The following is a 17,665-nucleotide window of genomic DNA, read 5'->3' as shown; positions in this document are numbered from 1 at the left end:
TCTGCAGTGGTGTGAAGAGTTCTGTGTTGGAGTTGTGTGGTGGTCTGGGTTAGTATCACAGTTGTACCTTAAAGTCTAATCATTTGTGATATATTTACGTACCCATGGAATTGCTTTACGGATGAATTAATCGTTTGGTTAAAACAAAATCAATAAAATTTTGCGATATGTATACCTTCTTTTCGGAGAAAAATGAATTGCCATTTCGTTCATGGTGGTTTCCTTTGAAATCGATGATTTTTTTTTATCAACTACAGTTTATTGTTCTTCACACAATTTGATTTCCTGTGTTTACCATTCTACTCCATGTCCCAAATGTCTTTCCTTCATGGAGTAAAAAAGGCTACAATTATGAAATTCCTTTATTCATGTACGTGATATTCGTTTCTGTGTGACAATACATAGTGAGGGGTCACTCTCAGTGCCTCGTGTGGGGTGGTCACTGGTAGGCTGGCGGGGCTGGCGCTGGCTTGTAAGAAGGCGCTGGTGCTGGGACGTAGGAGGGTTTTGGGGCGGGGGCGTAGCTCTCCTGGGGGTACTGGGTCTCCCCCTCGTAGGTCACGTCGGCCACGAAGCCTGAGTCGCCGTTGACGGTGTAGGTGACCTTCTGCAGGCGGCCGTCGGGCAGCTGCACGTAGTAGGATCCTGGGTGTCGTAGCCGTCGCGGGCCTCCTGGGCACCGAAGTCGTTGCCGGAGTACTCATCCTTGACGGCGTAGTTGTAGTCGTACTTGGGCGGCGCCTGAGGAGGAAATAAGGTTGTAGCGAACGTGACAGCAACACAACGCTGACAGCGAGGGTGTTAGCGACGCGGTGTTGTGGGAGTGGCTTCTCACTCCTTCAGGGGACAGGGAAAGGTATACTCACCTCGGAGGCGGGGGCGCTGTAGGAGGCTGCTGGAGCGCCGTAAGAAGGTTTGAGTGTGTCGGGGTGGGCAAGGGTGGCAGCCACGAGGACGGAGAGGAGGACAACCTAAAGGAAGGAAAAGCAACAATTGTCATATGTGATGTGGCAGAGTGAGTGAGTGCGTGTGCGCCAGAGGGGCAAGGTGCGGGTAAGAGATGTGCACAACCTTGAGCGTCATGTTGAGGGCGGCTGAAGAAGATCTCAAGTGATGACCGAGAGGGACGCACCGCCTTATTATACTGTGATAGGAGGCCTCTCCGTGACGTCAAGGGAGCCTCGGGCCGAGAGAAGCCGCACATTGCTGAAGGACGAGGCCCACGCCTCTCCCGCTCTCCCTTCACACCCCGCGGAGGAGCCCGCTGCAACACGGTTTGGATTGATACAGACGAGAGAAAGTTACAGTCTTCGGAGGTCCTTTCTTTTATCTCTACAACAAAAAGTACAGAGACTAGAGAAGATGACGACGAGTGGGACGAGGAGGAGGAGGAGAAGGAAGAGGAGCAAGAGGAGGAAAAGGAGTTAGAAGAAAATCATAAAAATTATGACGGTGAAAGTGATATTAGTAACAGTAAAATATATAGTAATACTAATACTAATAAAAATAATAATAATAATAATAAAAATAATGATAATAATAATAATAATAATAATAATAATAATAATAATAATAATAATAATAATATAATAATAATAATAATAATAATAATAATAATAATAATAACAACAATAATAATGATAATGATAATAATAATGATAGTAATGATAATGATAATGATAATAATAGTAATAATAATAACAATGATAATAATAATAATAATAATAATAATAATAATAATAATAATAATAATAATAATAATGTTAATAATAATAATAATTTTCAAAAAAATAATAGTAATGATTATGATAATGATAATAATAGTAATAGTTATAACAATGACAATAATAATAACAATGACAATAATAATAATAATAATAATAATAATAATAATAATAATAATAATAATAATAGTAATAGTGACATGTTTGTTAATGAATGTTATACATTACACTTAATGATTCTCTTTTTTAATGATATCATAAAGAAAGACTTGTCCTAGAGTTTGGTTACACTCTTACAAATTTCAGATGGAAATAAAAAAAAAATAGAAAAAGAAAAATTTTGCAAAATTTTGACCAAACCAGGTAGTGAATTAGCCTTGAGCAAAATTAGTGACACTTTAGATCAGCACAAATGATATAGGGATGTACTGAAGGCATGGCCGTGGTGGCGCCCCTTGCATCACTTTGTATTATAACTGTTGCCGGTGTACCTAATGGTGTCCACTGGTGCTTGTCAATTAAGAACGTGGAGAGTAAGGAAAGCTGCAAGAAACCATCAGGCACCTCTCTCTCTCTCTCTCTCTCTCTCTCTCTCTCTCTCTCTCTCTCTCTCTCTCTCTCTCTCTCTCTCTCTCTCTCTCTCTCTCTCTCTCTCTCTCTCTCTCTCTCTCTCTCTCTCTCTCTCTCTCTCTCTCTCTCTCTCTCTCTCTCTCTCTCTCTCTCTCTCTCTCTCTCTCTCTCTCTCTCTCTCTCTCTCTCTCTCTCTCTCTCTCTCTCTCTCTCTCTCTCTCATCAAGCTGCTAAGACATCTGCGTTCTTTAATGGGTTTTATCATTTGTTCATTGAAACAGTACAACGATTTTATTCTTTCAATATATTACTTTTCTCTCAAACTTTTCCTTCTGAAGCAGAATGTTTTTGTTTTATCTTTGCACAAACTACTGTGTTTATTTACTTTTATCTGTAAATCCTTTCCACTCTTCTACTGCCACATTGTCGTCTTCACACAGTATTGTGTAAAACTTCCTACATCAGCTCTTGTCATCTTCATTGCAACATTTACTTTTAGCTCCATTCACTACAAATGCATCAAGGAACATATTGAAACGCCTATGTCAGTCATTACTCAGTTCCAGCCGAGGTCGTCCGCATCGGTACTGAAACATCCTCTCGTAAGAATTAAGCAACCTATTACCGAACAAGCCACTAAAGTGTTATGATTTGCTTAGACTGTACGATACTGGCAAGACTCCCAGCAGCCGTTTGAGCATTTTTAAGGATTCGACTTCAAGCACAGATTATATACCCCAGTCAGTCACTCCTTACCAAACGTGTTTCAAGCCTCAACTATTACTAGTGCTGGATGCTTTTGAGGTTTGATTTGGCAAACATTCCTTGTTCTGTATGAGTGATGAGCTTTGCTCGATAAGATGAAAACCAGTGACTACAACTCAGATAATTTTATTGGTGTATGAGACATTTGTGTGGCAATAAATAGTGAGGGGTCACTGAGTGCCTCTTGTGAGGTGGTCACTGGTAGGTTGGCGGGGCTGGCGCTGGCTTGTAGGAGGGTTTTGGGACGGGTTCGTAGCTCTCCTGGGGGTACTGGGTCTCGCCCTCGTAGGTCACGTCGGCCACGAAGCCTGAGTCGCCGTTGACGGTGTAGGTGACTTCTGCAGGCGGCCGTCGGGCAGCTGCACGTAGTAGGATCCCTGGGTGTCGTAGCCGTCGCGGGCCTCCTGGGCACCGAAGTCGTTGCCGGAGTACTCATCCTTGACGGCGTAGTTGTAGTCGTACTTGGGCGGCGCCTGAGGAGGAAATAAGGTTGTAGCGAACGTGACAGCGACACAACGCTGACAGCGAGGGTGTTAGCGACGCGGTGTTGTGGGAGTGGCTTCTCACTCCTTCAGGGGACAGGGAAAGGTATACTCACCTCGGAGGCGGGGGCGCTGTAGGAGGGTGCTGGAGCGCCGTAAGAAGGTCTGAGTGTGTCGGGGTGGGCAAGGGTGGCAGCCACGAGGACGGAGAGGAGGACAACCTAAAGGAAGGAAAAGCAACAATTGTCATATGTGATGTGGCAGAGTGAGTGAGTGCGTGTGCGCCAGAGGGGCAAGGTGCGGGTAAGAGATGTGCACAACCTTGAGCGTCATGTTGAGGGCGGCTGAAGAAGATCTCAAGTGATGACCGAGAGGGACGCACCGCCTTATTATACTGTGATAGGAGGCCTCCCCGTGACGTCAAGGGAGCCTCGGGCCGAGAGAAGCCGCACATTGCTGAAGGACGAGGCCCACGCCTCTCCCGCTCTCCCTTCACACCCCGCGGAGGAGCCCGCTGCAACACGGTTTGGATTGATACACACGAGGGAAAGTTACAGTCTTCGGAGGTCCTTTCTTTTATCTCTACAACAAAAAGTACAGAGACTAGAGAAGATGACGACGAGTGGGACGAGGAGGAGGAGGAGAAGGAAGAGGAGCAAGAGGAGGAAAAGGAGTTAGAAGAAAATCATAAAAATTATGACGGTGAAAGTGATATTAGTAACAGTAAAATATATAGTAATACTAATACTAATAAAAATAATAATAATAATAATAAAAATAATGATAATAATAACAATAATAATAATAATAATAATAATAATAATAATAATAATAATAATAATAATAATAATAATAATAATAATAATAATAATAATAATAATAACAACAACAACAATAATAATGATAATGATAATAATAATGATAGTAATGATAATGATAATGATAATAATAGTAATAATAATAACAATGATAATAATAATAATAATAATAATAATAATAATAATAATAATAATGTTAATAATAATAATAATTTTCAAAAAAATAATAGTAATGATTATGATAATGATAATAATAGTAATAGTTATAACAATGACAATAATAATAACAATGACAATAATAATAATAATAATAATAATAATAATAATAATAATAATAGTGACATGTTTGTTAATGAATGTTATACATTACACTTAATGATTCTCTTTTTTAATGATATCATAAAGAAAGACTTGTCCTAGAGTTTGGTTACACTCTTACAAATTTCAGATGGAAATAAAAAAATAGAAAAGGAAAAATTTTGCAAAATTTTGACCAAACCAGGTAGTAAATTAGCCTTGAGCAAAATTAGTGACACTTTAGATCAGCACAAATGATATAGGGATGTACTGAAGGCATGGCCGTGGTGGCGCCCCTTGCATCACTTTGTATTATAACTGTTGCCGGTGTACCTAATGGTGTCCACTGGTGCTTGTCAATTAAGAACGTGGAGAGTAAGGAAAGCTGCAAGAAACCATCAGGCACCTCTCTCTCTCTCTCTCTCTCTCTCTCTCTCTCTCTCTCTCTCTCTCTCTCTCTCTCTCTCTCTCTCTCTCTCTCTCTCTCTCTCTCTCTCTCTCTCTCTCTCTCTCTCTCTCTCTCTCAAGCTGCTAAGACATCTGCGTTCTTTAATGGGTTTTATCATTTGTTCATTGAAACAGTACAACGATTTTATTCTTTCAATATATTACTTTTCTCTCAAACTTTTCCTTCTGAAGCAGAATGTTTTTGTTTTATCTTTGCACAAACTACTGTGTTTATTTACTTTTATCTGTAAATCCTTTCCACTCTTCTACTGCCACATTGTCGTCTTCACACAGTATTGTGTGAAACTTCCTACATCAGCTCTTGTCATCTTCATTGCAACATTTACTTTTAGCTCCATTCACTACAAATGCATCAAGGAACAAACATATTGAAACGCCTATGTCAGTCATTACTCAGTTCCAGCCGAGGTCGTCCGCATCGGTACTGAAACATCCTCTCGTAAGAATTAAGCAACCTATTACCGAACAAGCCACTAAAGTGTTATGATTTGCTTAGACTGTACGATACTGGCAAGACTCCCAGCAGCCGTTTGAGCATTTTTAAGGATTCGACTTCAAGCACAGATTATATACCCCAGTCAGTCACTCCTTACCAAACGTGTTTCAAGCCTCAACTATTACTAGTGCTGGATGCTTTTGAAGTTTGATTTGGCAAACATTCCTTGTTCTGTATGTGTGATGAGCTTTGCTCGATAAGATGAAAACCAGTGACTACAACTCAGATAATTTTATTGGTGTATGAGACATTTGTGTGGCAATAAATAGTGAGGGGTCACTGAGTGCCTCTTGTGAGGTGGTCACTGGTAGGTTGGCGGGGCTGGCGCTGGCTTGTAGGAGGGTTTTGGGACGGGTTCGTAGCTCTCCTGGGGGTACTGGGTCTCGCCCTCGTAGGTCACGTCGGCCACGAAGCCTGAGTCGCCGTTGACGGTGTAGGTGACCTTCTGCAGGCGGCCGTCGGGCAGCTGCACGTAGTAGGATCCCTGGGTGTCGTAGCCGTCGCGCGCCTCCTGGGCACCGAAGTCGTTGCCGGAGTACTCGTCCTTGACGGCGTAGTTGTAGTCGTACTTGGGCGGCGCCTGAGGAGAAAAGAAGGTTGTAGTGAACGTGACAGCGACACAACGCTGACTGCGAGGGTGTTAGGGACAGACAATAACAGTGAGGCATGGACGGTGCTCACCTCAGGGGCAGGAGCGTGGTAAGAGGCGCCGGAGCGTGGTAGGAGGGCGCCGGAGCGTGGTAGGAGGGAGCAGGAGCGCCATAGGAGGCTGCAGGGATGTCGGGGCGTGAAAGGGCGACGGCCGCAAGGGCTGACAGCAGAACAACCTGAAGGAGGAAGATATCAACACTGGCTGACGTGTGCCATGACACACACACACACACACACACACACACACACACACACACACACACACACACACACACACACACACACACACACACACACACACACACACACACACACACACACACACTTCATTCTCGCGGTCAGTCTTTGTGAGATGCCGGCCTCCAGATTCAAATCATGCTTGTGTTTTAAGTTTCTTATATCTATCCTGGACAGAGACATTCTGAGGGACTGTGCACCAGTCCACAGCCCTCCACGCATTCACAAGCACCCTCAGGAAAGCCTGAGTAAGAAAGGCCGGCCAGAGTTATAGCCGGTGCGTGAGTCACTGTAGGACAAACACGAGGGCGTGGAGGCAGGGGTTGGTGGTTCTGCACTACCTTGAGAGCCATGGCGACTGTGGGTGATGAGATCTAAGGACCGAGGGGGACGCGTCGCCTTATATACTGGGATGTGCCGAGCCGCTGCCTTGGTGACGTCAGGTGAGCCTCGGGCCGAGAGACGCCTCCCACTATTGAAGACCGAAAGACGCGTCCTCGGCCTCCCCTTCACGCCCCGGGCAGTGACGATGGGTTGGAAGGGAAGCGTCATCACGTTACTGTGCGCAGTACTAGTCAGGAAAGTGTCGTAATATTTTTCAGGCTCCTTTTGTCATTTCATTTTTTTCCTACCGACAATTGTTTCTCATTTCTCGCTGCTCTCTGCTGCAGGAATCCGTCCTGCCTGCACCAACAAGGAGGGACGGAACAGGAGCCAGCATTCATAAGCCTAAGTTCATTCAAAAGATACAAATGCAAATATGTAAGCATATCAGATTAGGTAACGCAAATTAATTTACTTGAACAGACATCATGTACCTGGATTGTGCGTTGATGCACGCGCGCGCTCATGTTTGTGTGTATGTGTGTGTGTGTGTGTGTGTGTGTGTGTGTGTGTGTGTGTGTGTGTGTGTGTGTGTGTGTGTGTGTGTGTGTGTGTGTGTGTGTGTGTGTGTGTGTGTGTGTGTGTGTGTGTGTGTGTGTGTGTGTGTGTGTGTGTGTGTGTGTGTGTGTGTGTGTGTGTGTGTGTGTGCGTGCACTTGTTCGTTATTTCTTAAGTTGTCGGTGGTGTACAAATGATCAAGAACCTGATTAATTGTTACTGCTTCTATAGTGGTGTCGTCGTAGTAGTAGTAGTAATACTTGTAGTAGTAGTAGTAGTAGTAGTAGTAGTAGTAGTAGTAGACTAGTAGTAGTAGTAATAGTAGGAGTAGTAGAAGTAGTTTTAGTAGTAGTACTAGTGGTAGTAGTAGTAGAAAGAGATTGTAATAATGACAGCACCCGTATATCTGTCTCTGCTGTTGTGATGGTGTTTGTCATGAAGAAACCTCTTGTATCGGTACATACCCTCCTCTCTTCCTCCCTTCCACCACACCACCTGCAGTAGAAACCCCTGGCACAGTCCAGAGCTGCGTGTCTTGAAGGAAACTCACAAACAAACCATCTGCTGCTTGTTTACTTGACAATCCTAAATAAACACATATGTTACATATATGTTTCATGGAACTTTCGAGACCGAAGACACGAAGAATGAAATATCGTCGTTTCGGAGTTGGTTTCGTAAGTGGAGTGGACGCTTAGTGGTGGTGGGATCCTTTAGGAGGGGGAGCATACCCTGGAGGAGGTGGAGGAGCATAGGTGGATGGAACATAGGGTGGGCGAGTTGAAGGTCCGTAAGTGGATGGAGTATAAGCTCGTGGTGTATACGGAGCGTAGGTTGTTGTGTGTTTGCCGTAACCTTTATGGTCGTGCTTGGTCTCGTATTCCACGGTGGCTATGTAGCCGCTGCCCTTCTCCACCTTGTATTCAACCTTCTGCACGCGGCCGTCGGGGAGCAGCACGTGGTAGGTGCCATCAGTGTTGTAACCGTCGCGTTTTTCATTCTGGCCGAAGTGAAGGCCGGCGTAATCGTCTTTCACGGCCCACTCGAAGTTGTAGACAGGTTTCTGGCGTGAATACAGGAAGGAGTCAGGATAATTTCTCCCTTGGCATGCTATGGAGAGGGTGTTTGAAGCTTAGGACAGGAGCCAGGATAGATGGAAGCTTGGAAGGATTGAGAGCTTAACAATACTAATAAAATTTGAAAGGGGCTCTTAGCTTCTGAGAAAACCGAATGGAAGTTGATGGATCTGAAATACATGAAAAGAAGAAGTTGATTGGTTGAAAGAAAAGAGTTTGTGGAGAAGGTCTAGACTGGTAATAATTGAAAAGAGTAAGAAAGAAAGCAAAATGTGGGAGACACTCAAAGCTTATGAAAGAAACGAACGAAACTGAAAGGCAAGATGAACGATTAAAGGTGAGACTTAGAAGGAAATGAGAACATCGACGATGAAAATGAAAGATATGTGTTAAAAAGGAATGAAATTTTAAGCAGACACCAAATAATTAGGCATGAAAAACTCACTGAATAACTCATCTTTTTAAGAAAGTAACAAAATTACGAGGATGAGATACACACGGGCTTTTTTCTTTTTTTTCCGATAGGCCACTTTCCAGATCACTCGCGGATGCGAAGTTTAAAACTGGCTGAGACTTCAAACCTGATGCCTTAATGGAACAATATTGGCCGTGAGAAGAATGATTAGCGAACAAACATATAATTCCTGACACCAGTAAAGAAAACATACGCACAACAAATTCGGTTCATAAAGGACACGAAAAAAAAAAATAGAATGGTGAGCGTGTATGAAATGAACGAAGTAATGAGAAGAACGTAACTGAGAAGTGAGATTGATAAAGAGAGTGACTGTCTTGCCACAGAGGGATGGTGATGGTGGTGGTATAGTGAGTGATAATGGCTGACCCTTATCGTCTATAAGAACTTACCTTAGGTGGCTCGGGGTTCCCGTACTTAGGTGAGGGAGCATAGCTGTGTGGTTGGGGTGGGGTGTAGGTGAGTGTTGGAGGACGGGGAGTGTAAGTGGGTGGCTGGGGTGGGCCATAGCTGGATTTTGGGGGTGGGGCATATGTGGGTTTAGTGGGTGGGGCGTAGGTGGACGTTGGGGGACGGGTAGTGTAGATGGGTGGCTGGGGTGGACCATAGGTGGGTTTTGGGGGTGGGGCATATGTAGGTTTAGGGGTGGGGCATAGGTGGGCGTTGGGGACGGGGAGTGTAGGTGGGTGGCTGGGGTGGGCCATAGCTGGATTTTGGGGTGGGGCATAGGTGGGTCTTGAGGTTGGGGCATAGGTGGGTATTGGGGCTGGGGCATAGGTTGATTTAGGGGGTGGGGCATAGGTGGGTGTTGGGGGACGGGGAGTGTAGGTGGGTGGTTGGGGTGGACCATAGGTTGGTGGGTAATGTGAAGCGAATGTGAGTGGTTGGGGAGGAGCATGATGTGATGGGTGGGGGGCGTGCTCCGGGAGGGCGAGGGTGGTTGCCACGAGAGCGATGGCGGCGACAACCTGGTGAAAGGAGAAAAGAGTGGTGAGTCAGAGTGGTGAGCGTCCCGTGCGGCGTGGTAGGACAGTATGGAATCTCCTCTCAGGTGGAACGCAGTACCTTGAGGTAAGACATGGTGCTCCAGATGCTGTGGCCTCACTGTTGCGCTGTCCATGACGACTCCCGCTTAAGTACCCGGCGATGGGTCGTGTTTTACATACAGGACGCGGACAGGACAGCGCCTTAAGTGAAAGACAACCTGCCTACCTTGGGAGTCGGAGAGAGGTGAATCGCCGAGAGAAGTGAAGGACATGAAAGAGTACGCGCACCCCAAGATGGCAGTGAAAGGCGTACATGGCGCTCCGCTAAGGGATGCTGTCACCTGTAGCCTACATATTGCTTTCTGCCTTAGTGTTGTCTTACCAAGCTAGTGAAATAAAGTGTCTTAACTTGAAGCTGTCTAGTACAGCTTCAGGCTGTACCAGACTTTTTAAATGTATTTTTTTTTTCTATTTATTACCGTGGTCAACGTTCTATATATACAGAAGGCATTATATTAATCAACAACTATTAACATTGTCCTCTTCAATTATGCAAGCGATTTCATCCTTTGTTATGATTCCTGCTCCAAGTGAAGACCAGCATGGAGAGAGAGATTCCTTTTAACATGAACTTGCAAGGAAGGCAATTGGAGCAGTGAATGAGATAACCGATGAAGACATTAACATATTGACATTATTTGTTCATAGACACAAGTAACAGCTGTGAATATTAATGAGAGTCAACTGTGACCAGTCCTTTCAACACGAAACTCTTTTGTTGCAAAATAAGTGTATTAAAGCACAACATAGACTAGCAGGTATGTATTAGTATTAACACAAGAAAAATATTTATCAATCCCCAAATAATAATGAAAAAATTACTGGTTGCCCTTTTGAAGACTTGTAATACACCTTATGTATAATAAAAGCAGTAATTATGAACAAGTACGCATCAGTACTGAAACAAGGAGAACTTTAAGTACTACATGTAGATAAGTAATAGTTCACTTATAGGAATGTACAAGGGGAAAACTTTGAACGACGATGAACAATACGATAGAAACATTGACAAGATATAACAAAGTGGGCAGTTGTATATGAGAATGAGTAAAGAATCCTAGGCGCCCGCCTGTTAATCACTAGCTGTCCCCCTGTCGGATACTTGGCAACTATATATATGTATATATACCTATTGAATCCTAGGCGCCCACCTGTCGAAAACTGGCTGCCCTCCCGTTGAATAATGGTCACCTACCTATCGAATACTAGGTATTAACTTGTCGAACATTAATTGCCCTCCTGCCGGGTACTAGGCGCCCACCTGTTGAATACATGGCGCCTATACGTATCGAATAATAGGCGTCCACCTGTCGATTGGCAGATTAACAGCAGTCTCACACAAGACACCCTTCTGCCGTTGCTGGTGTTTGGGAGGTGGCTAATGTGACTTCTGCTTAAGGGAAGTAATTGTGTACGAAGTTAACAGGGTTCCATGTATGGGTACCAAGAGAAAGAGATTACTTGTGGGAAGTCACTTGTGTGGAAATATCAATATTTGTCATTATATTTCGGTGGTGTTACGTATTCATTTTTGTTGAACGGAGTCTGGTAATTATATGTGTATGGTAATATATTTGGTGGTACGTCATGTGATTGCTTGCATTCATGTACCAAGTAAAGGTCATCCTTATATACGGGTAGCTGGGAAAAAGGGGTAATATTGTGCGCACTACGTATGAGATTTACGGATAAATAGAGCACCGTGTTCAGATGTTGTAATACGTTATGAAGATATAGTGGATGATGTTTGAAGTGAAATCCGTTTTGATGCGAAAATATGTACGAGATTAATGTAATTCTTAAGGATGTTAGTAAGAGAAATTGTATTAATTGCAGTGGAGAAGGCAACAGAAAGAGTTGTGATTGTTACTTGTCGGCGCCGTATCGAACACCTTATGTATAGATATTATTTTTGTAAATTAAAGATAGAAAAAAACCTTTGACTATTTATAGCCAGTAGCTAGACAATTTGTGCAACGTCGTGCAACAGCTCGGATCACGACACTTTCCATGCTTTCGCTCTCCTAGACCCTCGGAAAGCTTATGGACCAGATGGGGTCCCTCCTATTATTCTCAAAAACTGTACTTCCGTGCTTGCACCTTGCCTGGCCAAACTCTTTCAACTATGTCTATCGACTTCTGCCTCTCTTTTTTTTCTTCCAGGAAGTTTGCCTACATTCAGCCTTTTTCCTAAAATAGGGTGACCGTTCCAATTCGTCAGACTACCGCCCTATAGCTTTTATCTCTTGTTTCTCTAAAGTTATTAAATCTATTCTCAATAGGAAGATTATCATACATCTTTTACTTCACAATCTTCTAACTGGTAGCCAGTGAGGCTTCCGTCAAGGCCGCTCTACTGGTGATCTTCTGGCTTTCCTTACTAAACCTTGGTCATCCTCTTTTAGAGATTTCGATAAAATTTCTGCTGTCGCGTTAGACATATCAAAAGTTTTTGATAGAGTCGGCACAAAGCTTTGATTACCAAACTGCCCTCCTACGGTTTCTATCCTTCTCTCTGCAACTTTAGCTCAAGTTTCGTCTCCTACCGTTCTATTGTTGCTGTGGTAGACGGCCACTTTTCTCCTTAATCTTTAACGGTAGTGTTCTTTATGTGTATTTCCTGCTACCTACTCTCTTTCTATTATTCATCAATGATCTTAACCAAACTTCTTGCCCCATCCACTGCTACGCTGATAATACCACCCTACACCTTTCCACGACTTTTCGGAGACGACCAATCCTTCAGGAAGTCGACATACCACGCAGCGACACCACAGAATGACTGACTTTACGAGTAGATCTTTCTAAAATTTTTGATTGGGCAGGGAAAACTTACTTGTGTTCAGTGCCTCAAAAACTCAACTCCTCTTTTTGTCAAATCGAAACAATCTTCCACACAACTATCCTCTTTTTTTCAATGACATTCAGGAGTCCCCCCTTCTGTGCACTGAATATCCTCGGTCTGTCCTTAACTCATAATCTAAACTGGAATCCTCACATCTCATCTCTTGGTAAAACAACTTCTATGAAGTTAGGCGTTCTCAGGCGTCTTCTCCAGTTTTTCTCGCCCCTTCAACTGCTAACTCTGTACAAAAGCCTTATCGCACTTGTATGGAATACTCTTCGCATGTTTTGGAGGGTGGTTCCACTCACACAGTTTTATTACATAGTATGGAATCATAAGCTTTTTCGTCTCAACTCACCTCTTCTGACTGACTATCTTCAGCCTCTTTCTCACCGCGGGAATCTTGGATCTCTTGCTATCTTCTACTGCTATTTTCATGCTAACTGCTCTGCTGATCTTGCTAACTGCATGCCTCCCCTCCTCCTGCAGCCTCACTGCACAAGGTTTTCTTCTTCCTTTCACCCCTAATCCGTCCAACATACTCATGCAAGAGTTAAACAGTACTATCAATCATTCATACCTTTCTCTGGTAATCTCAGGACCTCCCTGTCTGCTTCTGTATTTCCACCTTCCTACGACTTGACTTCTTTTATCCCAGCCATTTGGCAAACTCTATTGATCTGTAAGGGAATTGGCAATTAAGTGTGCCTTGTTTTTATGTTTTTTGTTGGCCTTGGCAAGTTTCCCCTTTTACATAAAAGAAAGGCAATACTGACGCCTCCATCTGACGCTCTCATATATATATATATATATATATATATATATATATATATATATATATATATATATATATATATATATATATATATATATATATTATTCCCTAATCGTTACGACAGTCAGACATTAATATTAATAAGATTAATAATATTTATAATAAAAATAATAATAATAATAATAATAATAATAATAATAATAATAATAATAATAATAAAAATAATAATAATAATAATAATAATAATAATAATAGTAATAGTAATAATAATAATAATAATAATAATAATAATAATAATAATGATAATAATAATAATAACAATTATATCTACTTCTTTAATTATTTTCAATAAAATTATGTATACAATATTTCATGGTTTATTATCGTTTTCATTAAATTTGCAATGATAATAACAATAGGAGGAACAAGCACAGCCTACACATTTATCACATATCAAATAATATTATCACCATAACCTTGAAAGAGTGAAGCCATCGACCGTCATTCAACGCCAAAGCAAACATGGTACAATGCAGGCGGTCGGAGTGTGTTTGCCTGGCACTTGTGTTGGAACTGTTTCTCCTGTATTGTCCTTAGGAACACTATTTTGCTTATTTTTATTTGTATTGTGTTTCTTACTCTTTCTTTTTTTCTTTATGTTTTTCAGTAGTATTCTTTTGTTCAACGCTTTTTCTGTGAAGCACCTATTTTTATTTATTAATTATGTAAACTCTCTCTCTCTCTCTCTCTCTCTCTCTCTCTCTCTCTCTCTCTCTCTCTGTCAGTTGTAATTGTCAATGTATCCATTTTATTCCTTGTATTACCTATAGACTACTCTCTTTATATCGTAGATTGATTATTTTAATGGTCATAACAATTTTTTTCTGTATTTTATTTTATTTTTATTTTTTTTATCAGTTTCTTCTCATACGCTCGAAAACGAAAAGCAGTGGTTGAAGTTGATTATGGAACCTGATCACGGTTAAAGTATTTTCATCGTTAAGTGGCCAACCAAAAGTGTGATTATGGAACTGACCCAAAGTGTGTGTGTGTGTGTGTGTGTGTGTGTGTGTGTGTGTGTGTGTGTGTTTCACTGTTTGATCTGCTGCAGTCTCTGACGAGACAGCCAGACGTTACCCTACGGAACGAGCTCAGACCTCATTATTTCCGATCTTCGGATAGGCCTGAGACCAGGCACACACCACACACCGGGACAGGGGAATCGAACCCCGGTCCTCTGTGTGTGTGTGTGTGTGTGTGTAATAATAATAATAATAATAATAAACGGTTTATTAATTAGGCAATGTAAAAAATACACTGAAAATGTACAGGGGTGGGACATTACCACAATGAACTAAAAATGCTTAACCTAACTATGGATAAACTTAACCTAGAAATTCACTTATTTATTTAAAGCTCGCACAATAGTGGGCACCGCGCTGAGTCGGTACCGATCCGTGCGCGGTGCTCTCAAAGGCGCCACGCGATTATGGTGTCGGGTGGCGCGAGCAGGGGGAGGCACGTCGGGTGGTAGCAGGTGGCGGAGACGTGGATGACGCAGCAGTCCTTCCCCAAATTTTTCCAAGGCTTCCTGGTGTCTTGTGGCCAGCCTCGGCAGACTCAGGCAGGTCAGGGCGTCCTCGTAGGACCTGTAGGCAGGCCCAAGGATGACCCTGAACGCCCTCCTCTGAACCCTCTCCAGCTGTTGTCGTTGTGTGAGGTTCAGGAGGAGGACCACGCTGGGGCGGCGTACATGAGCTTAGGGAGTATAAAGATGAGGTACACTCCCCTCAGCTCATCTGCCGGTGCTCCCAGGGACCTGAGTCGGCGCAGTAAATAGATTTTATATGAGGCTGACCTGATGATGTTGGAAACATGCTGCTTCCATGTTAACTGATCATCCACCAAGACACCTAGAAGCTTGGTGCTGCGGACCACCTGGAGGGAGTGAGGGCCCACAGAAAGCTGGGGAGGGGGAACTGCTGCTGTGGAGGTACAAATGTGCATCACCACGGTCTTGGTGTGGTTGATGGTCATTTTGTTGTCCTCCGTCCACGTCTGTAGTTGGTTTAGAGTGGACTGCAGTGCTGAGAAGTCTGGGTTGGTGTTGTTGACGGGTACGCCCACGGTGCAGTCGTCCACATACTTCCAGCGGTGGGGGGTGTGGACGAGAGCATCGTTGATAAGGATGAGGAAACACAGGGGACCCATCTTGGTCCCCTGAGGGACCCCGCATGTGAGCTGTTGGAAAGAGGAGACAGAGCCCTGATAACGAACGGCCTGACGCCTTCCCGTGAGGAAGTCTGCCAACCACGCTATCAGGTAGGGAGAGAGGCCCAGAGTGATGGCTTTATTTATCACAACAGTGTGATCAACAAGATCAAAGGCCTTTCTGAAGTCCACAAAAGCAATAGCTAGAGAAGTGTTGCGTTTGTCCAGGTGGCTGTGGACGAATTCCAGGAAGCTGACAAGGTAGTGAGATGTGGAGGTGGATTTAATATTGCCAAATTGTTGTGTGTCAATAGAGTTACAAATTTTGTTATAGGCCCAGTCGAAAACAAAATCTTCACAGATAAGGCTGGGTATAGGGGTGATGGCGACTGGTCTTAGATCATTCAGTGACTGTGGATTAGAAATTTTGGGGAGGGGGGTGACGTAAGATGTCTTCCAGTCATCGGGGCAGGAATGTTGAGCAAGGGAGGCATTGATGATAGAGCAAAGGGGTGTGGCAAGTTCTGGGGCAAATTCTCTGTAAATTTTGATGGGGAGGTCAGTGGGAGTGGTGGATCTGTTTAGTTTAAATTTAAGAAGCTTCCTGTAAACATCAACCTCCTGGACAAGGGGTGGAGGGGAGGAGGCAGGGAGGTAGGCTGGGAGAGTAGTGGAGTGAAGGGGAGGGAGTGTCTGACAGATCGCAGCGAAGTGACCGTTAATCTCTTCGGCCGCGCTGTCAGGTGAAAGGTGTGAAACACAGGGAAGAGAAGAGGCTTGCTTTTGTAAACCACACAAAGACTTAATCTTGTCGTACCACTGTCTGTTGTTAGTAAGCTTGAGATGGTGAATTTTGTCTGGGTAGTAGCTTGCCTTGGCTTTTTTAATTTCCCTGATAACTCTGTTCCTTAAACTCCTGTACTGGTCAGGGCTAGAGTGGAAAGCCCTGTCACGCTGACGAAGGAGTCGTTTGATGCAGGGCGTCATCCAAGGGGCATCAGATGGGTCCACTGTGATGTCCTTGGTGGGAAAGTAGTGGTGGAACGCTTCCGTTGTGGTAGTGAAGTAGTTCCGCCATTTTGTGTGGACGTCTTCCACCTCCAGTACCTCGGTCCACGGATGAAGTGTTAGCCACTGCCCAAATTCCCTCATGGCGGAGTCAGGCATGGGCCTGTGGGATCTGGTGACAGTTGACCTGGGAACCGAGGTGGTGGGGGTGGGTGTCCACAGGATGGAGAGGTGGGTGCTGCGTCCCATGGGGGGGAGTGGCTTGGGAGGCGAGTACTGCTGGCTCAGGTCTGTCATGATAAGGTCGAGGGTGGACTGGTGGTGGGTGGGAAGTCCACGACCTGGGTGAGGTGTAGCTGGTGCAGGATTTCACTGATATCCAAGCGGTTGAAGTCCCCACAGATTACCAGCTTGGCAGCAGGAAATCTCACCCGTAAAGCATCAGCAGTCTCGATGATGTGATCAGTGAGCAACCGTGCAGTGGCGGCCCGTGGAGGGTGGTAGACAACACACACAATGATGGAGGCTGTGTTGCGGGGTGGCAGGGGGTAACCTCACCCACAGGGCCTCCAATCCGGCGGGGACGTCGACGTGTAGGTGTGAGGGGCTGAGGTCAGAGCGGCAAAACAGGGCCACTCCTCCCCCCCTGCGTTGATTCCTGAGGTGGTGGAACAGCTGGAAATCTTGAATCATACACACCTCAGGAGTTATCTGCCACGCCTCCGTGATCGCCACAATGTCTGCACAGTTAGATCTCACTGACACTATCAACTCGTCCATCTTGTTCGCCAGTGATGTCACGTTGGAAAGGAGGAGAGAGGGAAGACTATACCACACGC

General features: G+C 44.1%; 1 protein-coding gene and 3 pseudogenes across 1 annotated transcript; all 4 read right to left on the bottom strand.

The window, feature by feature from the left end:
- Positions 1-348: 348 nt before the first annotated feature.
- Positions 349-2,890, bottom strand: LOC123502041 (annotated as a pseudogene).
- Positions 2,891-3,184: 294 nt separating this feature from the next.
- LOC123501808 lies at positions 3,185-3,903 on the bottom strand (annotated as a pseudogene).
- A 1,952-nt stretch (positions 3,904-5,855) lies between these two features.
- LOC123502040 lies at positions 5,856-6,730 on the bottom strand (annotated as a pseudogene).
- Positions 6,731-7,948: 1,218 nt separating this feature from the next.
- On the bottom strand, positions 7,949-10,108 carry LOC123501804 (extensin-like). Its single transcript, XM_045250822.1, has 3 exons — positions 10,007-10,108; positions 9,334-9,909; positions 7,949-8,453 (listed from the first exon to the last, which is right to left on the bottom strand). The coding sequence occupies exons 1-3, from the start codon at positions 10,019-10,021 to the stop codon at positions 8,085-8,087; spliced, it is 960 nt and encodes a 319-aa protein (XP_045106757.1). The 5' UTR covers positions 10,022-10,108; the 3' UTR covers positions 7,949-8,084.
- Between the last annotated feature and the right edge of the window lie 7,557 nt (positions 10,109-17,665).

The sequence above is a fragment of the Portunus trituberculatus genome, chromosome 10 (genome assembly GCF_017591435.1).
Source record: "Portunus trituberculatus isolate SZX2019 chromosome 10, ASM1759143v1, whole genome shotgun sequence".
In the NCBI taxonomy this organism is placed as follows: domain Eukaryota; kingdom Metazoa; phylum Arthropoda; class Malacostraca; order Decapoda; family Portunidae; genus Portunus; species Portunus trituberculatus.
Note: the sequence above shows the minus strand (reverse complement) of the source record. Positions and strands in the feature narration are given on the sequence as shown.

Excerpts from the sequence above, each read along its gene's own strand:
- LOC123501804 (XM_045250822.1), bottom strand. Across the intron at positions 8,454-9,333 it reads GGAACCCCGAGCCACCTAAG|AAACCTGTCTACAACTTCGA; the intron begins GTAAGTTCTTAT and ends TATTCACGCCAG.